General features: G+C 47.9%; 1 protein-coding gene across 1 annotated transcript in view; it reads left to right on the top strand.

The window, feature by feature from the left end:
* PLB1 (phospholipase B1) overlaps positions 1-13769 on the top strand; it is a 67758-nt gene that overhangs the window by 44316 nt on the left and 9673 nt on the right. Inside the window, exons 27-33 of the mRNA XM_034764773.1 lie at positions 1289-1356; positions 2259-2302; positions 3415-3514; positions 4581-4632; positions 6802-6882; positions 9641-9706; positions 12111-12205. Coding sequence (XP_034620664.1) covers positions 1289-1356; positions 2259-2302; positions 3415-3514; positions 4581-4632; positions 6802-6882; positions 9641-9706; positions 12111-12205 — 506 coding nt within the window. The remainder of the gene's footprint in view (positions 1-1288; positions 1357-2258; positions 2303-3414; positions 3515-4580; positions 4633-6801; positions 6883-9640; positions 9707-12110; positions 12206-13769) is intronic.

Below are 13769 nucleotides of genomic sequence, written 5' to 3'. Positions count from 1 at the left end.
ACGGCTTGTTTAACCTAACCAAACAAAGGCTGAGGGGAGGGAGATAGGATTGCTCTCTATACATACATCAGGGGGATAAATATAAGGAGGGAGAGGAGTTATTTAAGTTAAGCTCCAATGCGGACACAAGAACAAATGGATATAAAGGCCATTAACAAGTTTAGGCTTGAAATTAGGCGAAAGTTTCTAACCATCAGAGGAGTGACGTTCTGGAACCGCCTTCCAAGGGGAACAGTGGGGGGCAAAAAACCTAACTGACTTCAAGACTGAGCTTGATAAGTTTAGGGAGGGGCTGGCATGATGGGACTGCCCACAATGGCACATAGCCAATCTGCTGCTGCTAGCAGCAAATATCTCCAGTGGCCGGTGATGGGACACTAGATGGGGAGGGCTCTGAGTTACTACAGAGAATTCTCTCCCAGGTGCAGTGGCGCTGGAACCCTTTTAATAGTGGAGGTGCTGAAAGCCAGCCCCCCAACTCCTGTCTGCTCCCCACCCCCAGCTGGGGCCAGGAGCAGTGCCATGTCTCCGGGGGCGGGGGGAACCCGGACACGGCTAAGGGGGAAAAGGCTGGGGGCAGGCACAGGGCCAGGAGTGGCACCCCGGGCATGGGGCCCGCAGCCAGGACCCTGCGTCCGGGGCAAGTATAAGAGCCCTGGCTGCGGGGCCAGCAGCCAGGGCCAGCAGCCAGGGCCCCAGGAGTGGGGGGGCCGAGTGCGGGTCCCCAGGCACATGGGGCCAGTGACCAGAGAGCGGGGCCAGCGCCCCAAGAGTACAGCCCTGGGCGCGAGGGCCGAGGCACAGGCTCAGCGCCTGGGAAGAGGGCTGGCAGCTGGGACCCGCACCCTGAGAGATACAGTCCTGCCAGGGAATCTGGTGCTTAGGGGACAATGGGGGCATAAGGCTTCCAAACTACAATTCCCATGAGCCACTACAGTGGCTTAGGTGAATGAAGAATAATGTTGAACTGACCTGAAACAAAATGTTTTAACATTTCAAAATACATTTTTCTTTCATTGCACAGAAAGATTAGCTATTTTGACTTTTCTTTCTGATTCAGGACCAAACCAAATGTCAAAATATTGGAATTTCCTGTGGGATAGAAATTCTGCTCTTTCAGCCAATTCTACTCCGTACATTTCAACTGACCCGTTAAATGGCCCATTCAGTAGCAACAGCGTGGGCCAGTAGAGCTCCGCCTACTGGAGGACAAAACCATTCCTGCTTCGCACAACTTCCTCTGCTTGTCATCTTGCCATTTCATAAATGATTCTTACCATCTTTCCAGACTGCTGTAGGAGCCAAAGCAACCAGCTTGAATGACCTGCAAACAGCCTGGAGAGGACTTTCCTGGAGGTGAAACACACAGCAGTTCTGGGTGGAAGTGTGTATGTGAGAGAATGTGTGTGCACGTGTGCGTGCGCGCTGCAGTGGGTGGCTGCTTATGGATGAGTGTGACTGTGCATGCAAACATGTTGTGAGTGATAGATGTAGAGGCGTTATTCTACAGTCCATTTAGCAGAATCCCAGATATCTGGTTGGCAGGCATCAGTGCAGTCTGTGCACCTTGAACAGCTGCTCACAAATACAGTAGGTACCAGTGAGGTTAGACCGCACAGCTCTGATGGGGCAGTGTGTGACATGCCTCTTTATGACGGGCAGCATCAGAATAAGTGGAAAATAAGTGCCCCATAGTGCTCTGATGGTAGCCTATAAGGCTATGTCTACACTACAACCTATGTCGGCATAACTTATGTCACTCAGGGGTGTGAATAAATCACCCCCTGATCGACATAAGTTACCCTGACATAAGCGCTCATGTGCACAGTGCTATGTCGGCAGGAGAGCTTCTCCCACTTACATAGCTCCTGCTGTTCAGAGGTGTTTTTTTTATGCCAATGGGAGAGCTCTCCCCTGTTGGCATAGAGTGTCTTCACCATACACACTGCAATGGCACAACTGCATCAGTACAGCGGTGCCACTGCAGCGCTGCCCATGTAGCCATGGCACTAAGGCTCTGTGCACAACCTTAGCTGCAGCCCTGTTTGACTTGATCTGAAATCTGCCTTTCAATACTTTCCCTGAATTCACACTTGACCTGTGGTTTATCCCCTTATTCCTGGTTGAGTCTTTTTTTTTTTTTTCTCCCTGAGCTGATACAGCAGCAACATATGGTGACCACATGACAGATGGTATGTGCTTACAGTATTAACCCTGCTGACTGATCGATTCTGTTCTTTCCCCCCACCCCTCCGTAGCATTGGAGGTGATGGAACCCTGGAGACTCACACGACTTTACCCAGTGAGTATTTTGAAAATTCCCAAAGTGGGGAAGGGGACTCTTTGCTCCAAGACTCAGCCAGGCAAATGCTGGAAAGTTTGTGCTGGCTTCCCACCTTCCTTAGACAGGGCACAGGATGCACATCTGTTGGGGATCTGAGGAATTTATTCAAACCCCAGATCAACACTGGGGAAAACTCCTCTGCTAAAAGTTTGAGTCAGTTCCTCCATTTGACGGTTCTGGATGGAGCTGTCACATCAGCTCTGCTGAACAGATGAGGGACAGATTACAGGAGGAAATGACTAAAATGACACAAATCCAAAGCAGATGCTCTTCCTTTATTTCTCTCTGTAGCCTCCAGTGACAAGGTGGAAACCTTGCAGGAGCTGTGGGCTACTGATGCACTACAGAGCAATTGATGGTCCACGGAGTGCTGGCTGGTCACATGGTGATGGCTGCTCCTTATTTCCAGCTGCTAAACTGTTCTGAAAGACGCTAATAATAATTTAAATATTTACCTAATGGTATTATTCCATTTAAGCAATTGTTGTAGTTGCCATGGAGATTACAAAAGGGAGGGGAAGTGGTCCTTTTGACCATGAATTGGAGGGAGCTTGGTCCATGACAATTCTTCTATTAATATGCGATCCATGCTCTGGAACAGTTTGACAATGCCTGAGAGTGTGTAGGATTTTATTTCAATCATTCTTATATCCATGTGCCTTGGGCACCACTGAGTTTTAAATCAAAATTGGAGTCTGTTTTATACTGTGTGAGGTATTATAAATGTATTGCTAACTACAAAGAGGCTTTGAACTCCACCTACTGCATTATAGACACGGTAACAATAATATTTTGCATATATAATACCTTCCAGCTGAGGATCTGAATGAATTCTACAAACATTAATTAAAGCCTCGTTTCACCTTGGTGAGATCGGTGTCATTGCCTCCAACGTGCATATGGAGAAACTGAGGCACGGATAGGTTAAGTGCCCAAAGTCGCAGTGAATGTGTCTTGACTTTTAGCCCCATGCCTCAACCACAAGACTGGCATGTGGGTTCTGCAGGAGGGGATGCTGATTCTTGCTCGCAGTGCAAAGGATAACCAGCATGTCTTCTCCTGTCTTTAAGATATTTTGAAAAAGTTTAATCCAGAACTCTTCGGCTTCTCCACTGGCACCGAAAAGGAAACAGCCGGGTTCAACTCAGCAGTGGGAGGAGCCAAAGCAAAGTAAGCATAATCACACCCTAGTCAGGGAGATAGTGGCATGAGGAGCTGGTCGACTGGCAAGTTAAGCTGCATCCCAAGGCTGAGGTTACTCTTGAGTTAATATTAATTATCAAACCAGTTGCTCTTTAATGGCTGATACTATCTATACTGTGCATATATCTCTATAGCATAATATTCTTTCTTCTGAATATTTGAGGAGTGTGTGTTTGTTTATGAGAGATGTCGTCTTTTGACTAGACCTTCCCATCCCATATCTTCCGAGTCCAGTACCAGTGCTTTAACCACAAGACACTCCTTATTCCCACAGTGAATTTTCCCATAAGTCTTTTACATGTAGGTCACTAGCTCAGTGTCAGACCAGGCCGGTAAAGACCCGAAAGCCATTGCCATCTCCCAGCTGTTGAATGACTTCTGGGTAACGAGACGGTATGTTGCAGTCCAGTGCCTAATGAATAGGAGCGCATTACTGGCATTAAAAGCTATCCTGGCTAGCCGCATTAGTAGAGCAGCAGAGGACTGAATGAACTATGGAGACTGAAATCCCCTCTCCTTCCCTTGAGAACGACTCTTTCCGAGCCACTGATGGTAAAATGTGCAGGCAGCCTATATTGCCGCTGCACCCAATCTATGGCTACGCAGAGGACTTCAGTCTCCAGGACTGTCGATCCAGCACCTTTCACCAGCACTACGTTTACTTGAAAGCGAGTTGCAGGTTAGCCAGCAAAGCTCGCATGGCTGTGAAATACCTTGTCATCTCCAAGAGCAGGTTTGGGAATTGACTATTTTCCTCCCAACACAATCCATTTGAGCCAGTCCTTCAAGAAAAATAACTCATCTCAGTCGCCCTGCTGCTTGGCAGCCATCCTGGCTGGAGCCCTTGCAGCTCAGATTATCCACCTATGATTATTCTTACATGTGAGCCATCGCTCTCCCTGCGTGGCCCTGGTGGTCCTGAAGTTCCATAAGATGGGGCCAGGAGGAGAAATCGAAGCCTTCCCAAGTTGTGTTCATTCTGCTCGTCATTTCAGAACAACGACCTGAGCGCTCTTCTTTCCTGTCTCCATAGCAATATGTCAACCCAGGCGCGTGAACTGGTGGAGCTCATGAGAGGCAGCTCGGTAAGTGCATAGCATCTATAACTCATGTAGCATATTTGGGTGGTGGGGAGAGGCAGGTTTCACAGCTGGAAAAAGGATCAAGGCATTTCTCACTGGCGCCAAGGTGTGTGAGTGCAGTGGGTGGATCACGGCAGCCAGGAAATTGTTACTCCATTATCTATATTAGCCCTGATCAGGCCTGGGTTCCCATTGCACCAGTGCTGAACAACCACATAGGAAGATGCAGTTCCTGCCCTGTAGAACTAAACATGTAATTTAAGGCAAGGTGCAACAAATGAGTGTAACAAGGAATAGGAGAGAGATGGGTACAGGTCCCAAAGTTAGAGGTAAGCAATGGCCTAACATAATGGTTCTGAACCACTGGAAATTTGGAGCGAGGAAGACGGGAGGGTACACAGATTGGCTGGAGAAAAGGGAAGGGACTGAGAAACCAGTATGAATGGTGGCCAGGGGACTGGAATGGGGAGGTGAGAGGAGAGGTTAAGTGCAGAAGCAAAGATGAAAGCAGATGGCCTGGTGAGGCTGTGGAGACAAAAAACAGTGAATTAAAACAGTCAGCGGCAGTGAGCCAGCTGTCTGGTGTAGAGGGCCTGCTCCTCACCCCTGGCGTCCCTGCCCCGAGGAGGCTGGTGATGCTGGGGACACTCTGTTGGTGAGGGGATGGATGTAGCCTGGCCAGTAAGTCAGGCCACCTGAAGTAATCGTCCTGGCCAGCCGACTGATACAATACAGTGCAATGTGTTGGGGGAGGGGGAATCCTAAGGATGTCACAGGTTTTCTGGAGGCATGAGGTGGCCTGCTGCTTGCTCCAGAGTGGCCTGCTGTTCCTGGTCCAATGGGGGCTGGGAAGGGGATTGAAGGCTCCCTGGCTTTTATCAAAGCCATAAGTGCTGCTCTTTCTGGGGCATGTGAAAGACAGGAGACACCTGGTCTCCCCACGTCAAGGTGTTGTTGGGGCCTACGTGGGATGTTGGGTGCTGGGGAGAGACTTGTTGGTCCAGGGAGATCGCCGTGGGAGTGCCCAGTGCTCCCTGGCTCCTACTGGATGGTGGATCGGAGAATTGAAAAGGCAGGGTTCTCCAAAGCATGTGTCCCTGTGTAGCCACACAGATGCCTTGGGCCAACATTACTGTCTGTTATTCGGCATTATTAATTTTTTGTCAGGGTGCGGGAAAGGAGAGTCTGTCTCCCTCTCTGCGAAGAGCTGAGTGGAAAAACTGGCATTTGCGCAAAAGACTAAATTGTTCTCAGATTTAGCAGGGTGTGTGTCCAATCATTCACCCCTTTAAAAACAGGGTGCAGGACTCTGTCCTGCCTGGCACCCCACTGGAGGGCAAAGAGGTGGAAATGAGATGAGAATTCAGCCCTTTGGTGATTCCCAGGCCCTTCTTCTATTTGTGGGATAGATTCGCAGCCGTTAGTTATGTAAACTCTCTGCTCTAAAAATAGATGCTTTCCATTCCTCTCTTTGTACTACATGTTACAGAATGTTTTCCACTGCGTTCCAGCTCTCAGCAGCCCCTATTGTTGGCTGGTGGTGACGTAGATTTAGCAGCTGCCCTTATGAGCCCAGTGAAGTCACCAGCCTCCTGGACTGTTCTGTTTTAATCCAAATGTCTGTCCCCCCAGAGCCTGCCTCTCTCCTTTTCAGCATTCCTGATAGTACTCACTCAGCTGGCAGGGATTCCCAGTGACTCATGCTGCACTGAAGCAGCTTTAGTGCATCATCGTCTAATCCTTTCTCCCTCCCCTACTTACTGCTACACTGCACCCAGCATTTGGCACTAACTAACTGGTAGATCTCCCCATCCCAACACCTGCTGCCAAAATCCGTTTAGAACTATGGTCTCCGACTCCCAGTAAACAGAACTTTGTACAGCAGCTACCCTGACAACCTACCTGGCAGCTGCCAGTTCCCCTTTCTGGTGGGAATTTCATAACAAAAGCCAAGATGTATTCTAGCACCTCCCACCCGCCACATTTCCCCTCAGAGACACACACAGTTTCCTGACTTCACTTTTCCCATTGTTAATTCCGAAAGGCCCATTTTCGTTGTTTTGACACTGTTGATATACCCCATTTAACTGTATTTGTAAATGTTGCCTCTGCGTCCCTAAGCAATTTCGAGCTGTTAGAACATTGCACTCTATGCTTTTTATGTGTCACTAGAAAATTAACTTCAAGGAGGACTGGAAACTGATCACTCTCTTCATTGGAGGCAATGACCTGTGTCATTACTGCTTGGACAGGGTATGTATCTAGAAACTGGGCACATAGCTCTGGGTGCTTGGCCGATGAACAAGGTTAACAATCCATTCATTTCCCCTTTGTCAGGCAGCCAAAGCCCTTGTACCTCTAAAAAGCCACAGGAACTTGTGTTCATTTAATATCTCCCGTATCTGAAATGAGTGCGCTGCTTTTCCAGTGGGATATTGGAGCTCTAGATCAGGGCTTCATTAGTAGTAGCCATTATTTAAGAGCTAAAGATCTATCCAGCACTGTACAATGCAGGAGAAGAAGAGACAATCCCTGCCTTGAGGAGATTGTAATCTAAATAGACCAAACAATCCGAATGTGAAAGACCACGTGTGTATTCTTACTGAGACATTGTGGTCTGGAAAGTGACTCCATAAAAATGCCATAAGGGGATTCCATGTTTCTGGTCTGTCTTAGTTAGAGTTGCCAACCCTCCAGGATTGTCTTGGAGTGTCCAGGAATTAAAGATTAATCTTTAATTAAAGATTATGCCATGTGATGAAACCTCCAGGAGTACGTCCAATCAAAATTGGCAATCCTACAATGGCACCAGAGCGGGGGTAGGCAAACTTTTTGGCCCGAGGGCCACATCAGGGAATTGAAATTGTATGGTGGGCCATGAATGCTCACGAAATTGGGGTTGGGGTGAGGGCTCTGGGGTGGGGCTGGGGATGAGGAGTTTGGGGTGTAGGAGGGTGCTCTGGGCTGGGACTGTGGGATTCACAGGGCAGGAGGGGGATCAAGGCTGGGGCAGGGGTGTGGGAAGGGATGCAGGTTCCAGCTGGGGGTGCGGGCACTGGGGTGGGGCTGCGGATGAGAGGTTTGGGGTGCGGGGTGCAGGAGGGTGCTGCGGGCTGGGATCAAGGGGTTTGGAGAGCAGGAGGAGGATCGGGGCTGGGGCAGGTGGTTGGGGCATGGGGAGAGGCTCAGGGGATGCAGGCTCCGAGCGGTGCTTACCTAAAACAGCTCCCGGAAGCAGTGGCATGTCCCGTCTCTGGTTCCTATGCGGAGGCGCGGCTGCCCCATCTGCAGGCACCCCTCTGCTGCTCCCATTGGAGCACGTAGGAGCCGGAGTGGGGCCATGCCGTGGCTTCTGGGAGCCGTGTGGTGCGGCCCCGGCCGGAGCAGGGTAGAGCCGCATGGACCGGCTTAAAACGGCTTGCGGGCAGGATCTGGCCCATGAGCCGTAGTTTGCCCACCCCTGCACCAGAGCAAATATGATCACGTTACAAGTAGAAATGTCTTTTCCTAACTACCAGCCATAAAACCTTACCATGATGATCTGAGAGTCAACCTGGGTTATTTCCTTCTCAAATATCATCCCCAGTAATAAGGGTTCTGCAGGACAAACTATTGGCCTGAACCAACACCCACTGATATAAACTGATCTTTCCATTGACTTTCAGTGAGGCCTCAATCTAGCACAGGGATGGGGAAACTTTTGGGCCTGAGGGCCACATCGGGTTTCGTAAATTGTATGGAGGGCCAGTTAGGAGAGGGGGTTGTGGCCCAGCTCCCACCTCCTATCTGCCCCTCCCCAAGACTCCTGCCCCATTCAATCCCCCCTGTTCCCTGACGGCCGCTCTGGGACCCCTGCCCCATCCACACACCCCTGCTCCCTGTCCCCTGACTGCCCCCGGACCCCCGCCACCCCATCCAACCCCTCCTCTCATTCCTGACAGCCCCACTGGGACCCCTGTCCCATCCAACCACCCCTTCTCCCTGTCCCCTGACTGCCCCCGGAACTCCTGCCCCTGCCTGTCCCCCGCCATCCCATCCAACCCCCCCTCCTTCCTGACTGCCCCCCGGGACCCCTGCCCCCATTCAACCCCCTGTTCCCCCCCAACCACCCCGACCCCTATCCACACCCCTGCCCCCTGACCACCACCCCGAACTCCCCTGCCTTCTATCCAACCCCCCCTGCTCCCTGCCCCCTTACCGCTCCACCTGGAGCACTGGTGGCTGGTATGCTGCCGCCACCACCACACAGCACAGAGCACCGGGTCAGGCCGGGCTCTGCAGCTGCGCTGCCCCAGGAGCTCACAGCCCCACCGTCCAGAGCATTGCACCGGAGGCGGCAGAGTGAGCGAGCGAGCTGAGGCTGCGGGGGACGGGGGACAGCAGGGGAGGGGCCATAGTTTACACACCCCGATCTAGCACCATGTGCCCAATAACACCCTTGCAACTCCTCATGCAAAGTGGGGTTGCATAGGTATTGCTCAGTGCCTAATTTGGTTTGCAGAATCATTTATTACTGGAGATTATGTACTGGAGGAAAGAACCCAGCTTGATTCTCAGATCCCAGATTTAATTTCCAGAGCTGGCAGTTAGGAAAACAAATCTGTTTGTAAATGGAGCAAACTTGGTCTGGAGTCAGTGAAACACATTAAACATGATTTATTCAGTCATTCTTCAGAGTAAAAATGCACCTTAAAAGAATGCTGACAAGAATTGTTATAAAACAAGATTGGATTTGGATTAAGGAATTGTATTGGTCACATGGAAACGCCACAATTACCAAACAAGCTGCACATGTGTCACAATAGGAACAGAACTCAGTAGTTATCTGCTCAAAAAATACAGGCCTGTGCTATTGGAGATAAAAAGGAGCATCTAGTCAATAGTATAGAATCTAGCCTCTTGCAGGCTTTGCTAGGGACTAGAGGTTATAGAATGGACCCATTGGGGTTTTTTTCAGCCATAGTTTCTTGCACACTGGAAAAATGACTGATCTAATTTTCCTTTTATACAGGAGACCTATTCAGTAGAAAATTATGTAAAACATCTTCAGGACACTCTTGATATTCTATACCAGGAGGTAAGCTTTTAAGATACGCTAGCAGGCTGAATTCTTGGCAATCACACTCAGATATTTCTCACCTCTGACAGAGTATCTGCGATTATGTTTCATTCAAGGCCTTTCTCCAGATAGCTAGAGTAGTAATGTTAACACTGACTAACAGTCCAATGACCTTGCTAGCTAATGGGCAGTAAAGTGGTGGGCTGCTGCTTTGGGGAAAACTACACCATAGGGCTCCTTTTGCTACCAGGAGTCATTTCCACGTGTGACTGGCATGAGCTGGGGGGGAAATAAAAACCGAGAATTGAGCAAAAATGTTTCATCAAATCATGGAGTACGTAGCTCAGTTGAATTTAGGAGATGTTTTTTGAGGAATCAAACTTCCCTGTATATGTCAGATAGTGCTTCCTGCATCTCTACAGAGAAAAAGCACAGAAGCAGAGGAACAACTGACTGTTCTTGATTTTCACATTTCAGTGGGGGGAGGGAGAGAAAAAGATACACAAACACTGCAAAGCTGAACAATAAAATGATGGGCCCTATGCATGCTGCAATCATGCAATCGCAGGACTTTCTACAGAATCATCCTCCTCACCTTGGCATTTTGCTCCAGAATCTAAACCATTCTTTTAGGGTTTTTTTTTTTTAAATTGCATTTCTAGCCCTTGTGATTGTGAAAATAACCATGAGAGGACAAAAGAAGAGGAAGGCTGGTCAGTGGTTAGGGCACTAGCCTAGGACTTGGGAGAGATGGATTCAATTTCCTGCTCCATCCCAGACTTCCTGTGTGAACTCAGGCAAGTCATCTAGTCTCGTGCCTCAGTTTCCCATCTGTAAAAAGGGGATAAACCATTGCCCTGCCTCATAGTGGAGGGGGAAGTTGTGAGGATTCTTTAAAGACTGTGATGTGCTCAGCTACTATGGTCATGGGGACCATCCAAGTACTGAAAAAAGATATATAATTGTTTGTTTGTGGGTATATATGTTCCCTGAAAAATATTTTGACTTAAAAGCGAGGCATGCATACACAAGCATATAATACATTCACAGCCCTCTGCACACTGATCCCCACACACTCCACCATGTATGCACCTATAACCCCATATTCTCACATGTGTACCCACACATAATGTTGCAGTGTCTAATAGATAGCATCAGAACTGACTGTAACACAATGGCACCTGATCTCTGCTACAAAGAGCAAGAGGTGACCATATGCCCCATCTGTACCATTCCTGGGTTTTTTAGTCCAAGAAAACATTTGGCTAAGTCCCGGAATCAAGTTGCTGCAGCTAACCATGGGATACGATCCACATTCTCCATCATCAACACGAGGAAGAAACTTTCCCTTCTGGCTCTGCCCTGGGTTTAATGCTTTGGAGTCAGAGGGTCTGGACTGGAATGCCTATTGCTAGTAGTGATGCAGAATGCCGTGTTGGCAAGTCACACAGACAGATTCTGAATACCACAGTCAAAGGGTTAATAACATCAATGAACCATATATAGGGCCAGATTGTGTTCCTTTTACATGGGTGTAATTCCTTGGACTTCAGCAGAGTGACTCCTGATTTACAGTGATGTAACAGAGAGCAGGATCTGGCTTGCCACTTTGTCCCTCAACACCAGCACTGGCCAGGCAGGTGAAGAGTGGTGGCTTTAATCCTACTATGCCTAGGGCACTGAGGTGTGTGGGACCTGGGTGGAAATGCAGGTCAGTGCACCGAGCATTTCCTCTCTGGCCTGACTCCAACTTAACTTATAAATTATATTTAAATGGTTTTCTCCATCAAGCCCCCAAGAGAGATTTATTCACATCAAAAAATCTGGCACAACTGATTGTGTTCACTCAATGATAGCCCAGGATTAGCACAGGAGGTGGTGTTGCTGGTCAGGCTGGAGATGCCCTGGCAAAGCCATGTGGTGGCACAGGGCAGGAGTGACAACTGTGCAGCAAGTCAAGACTGAGCTGTAAGACTGAGCCTTACAAATATTCTCTTTGTATTTGGGTTTGTATCTGAGACCAATATTTTTTTCCTGAGGATTTTTGCTCCCCCACCCCTCCTCTCTCCCATCCCACATCCTTGCCTTCTCCAGATCACAAATTCACATACTTTTGCGGTGAAACCCAAGTACACAGCACAGCCCTACTTACCATTCTGACTGCTAAACAAAGTGTGCAAGCCTCTATTTACTGTAAACCAACAGAAATGCTCCAGTGAGTTAGGCTGCAGTGGCAGGCAGTGAGTTTGTTGATTCATATCCACTGTACATCTTCCTCCCTCCTCTACATTGCCCTTCTATGCTGCTAATCCCTCTCAGTGCTGCCTGTACTCTCTGTTTCCTACAAGTAGCCTCCCTGTCTTGTTATGTAACTGTATTGTGCTCTGTGCGTTAACAAACCTGATTTCTTTGAACCCTGCAGCTCCCTCGAGCCTTTGTCAACCTGGTGGAGATCATGGAGATCGCTGGACTGCGTCAGATAGAAAGGGAAACTTCGGGATGTGTCGTTCCAGGGACGTAAGTGTGCAAATCAAATATCTATTTCTACTGGATGCTATTTTTTAGGCATAATCAATATCACTGGTATTAATAAGGCAACCATACAGGGCTTAAAAGCCTCTACCTTGTTGGATGTTATTGAACCTGGGAATTATGATACTACAGATACTATACATCATCATGATGATATTGAGTCCATTTCTTCCCCCTCCTATTGACTTCAACAAAAATGGCACACACTTAAATGAGGGCAGCATTGCAGTTACCGAATTCCTATTTATTCAACTATAAAGTTAGCTTTGGGCTGAAGCCACAGAGGATGAAACTGGATCTGAACATCATCAACATCCAGGAACATTTGAAACTGGAGTTCTGGCTCTGATCCATCCCTATATAAAATTTTATTTTGACAGAAACTAGATCCTCAATCCAGCAAAGCACAAATACTTTATCTTGTTGACTCAAGATCACTGAACTAGTCAGCATGGGAACACTAACGGCTAAAGTAAGTCTAGGCCTACAGAAACCTACCTCACTGCTAAAAAGCTTCTGCGCTCTAGTGAACATCAGCCAAACATCACCACCTCTCTCCCCAGTACTCACTGAGGCTGGGCATCATGCCACAAACAGAATCATTTTCATAATACTGAACTTCAAAGCCCTTTTGCACTGGCCCCGATTCCAGATCAGGGTCCTACAACAGTCAGTGGAATCCCCAATGCCTGAATCCATATTCAGCTTCATTCCTTACCCTGCTGGTAGGACCAACAATTGTAGTGCAAAACCCCGAACTCCATTCTTTGCAGGCAAGTAAATAAGGAACTGGCTTTCAAATCAAAAAGAGCTTATCAAAATCTTATCCAAAAAGATTGAGAGGTGACTTGATATATATTTGATACACATATAAGTATGAGTAGCTTCACGGGGAGAAAATACCTGGTACTGAGATGCTTTTTAATCTTATGGAGAAAGGCATAACAAGGACTAATGGCTGGCAGCTGAAGCCAGACAGATTCAGGTTAAGAATTAGACACAAATTAACAGTGAAGGTGATTAACTACAGGGAAAAAAACCCCAAGTAAGTGGTACAGTCTCCATCACTTGACGTCATCAAATCAAGACTGGATGCTTTTCTGGAAGATGTGTTTTAGTTAAACAGATAACTTGGTGAAATTTACTGGCCTGTGATATATAGGAGGTCAGATTAGATGATCTAATGGTCCCTTCTCACCTTAAACTCTATGAAATCCTGCTTTAAAACATATTTGTAGATTTTTAAAGTCTAACACACGTGGTCTGCTACTGCTATGTCATGTTAAACAGTTTGGATCTGATTTTCAAAAGAATTGAGCACCTGCAACTCCTGTTGACTGCAAGTGGAAGTTGTGGGTGTTCAGTGCCTCTGAAAAACAGGTGATTTATTGTGGGGGAGGAGGGTTTCTATCCACCTTGAAACTAGTCTGGTGATTGAATTTCTGCATTTAATAACTTAAGCCATCTTGAGCTTCTTGGAACTACACCATGTTATTAATGAATACACAGACTGGCTAGGGTGGGTGTTGATTTTGGTTGTTTTTTTTTT

Source organism: Trachemys scripta, chromosome 3 (assembly GCF_013100865.1).
Source record: "Trachemys scripta elegans isolate TJP31775 chromosome 3, CAS_Tse_1.0, whole genome shotgun sequence".
In the NCBI taxonomy this organism is placed as follows: domain Eukaryota; kingdom Metazoa; phylum Chordata; order Testudines; family Emydidae; genus Trachemys; species Trachemys scripta.
The sequence above is the reverse complement of the archived record's forward strand: the minus strand, read 5'-3'. Positions and strand labels throughout refer to the sequence as shown.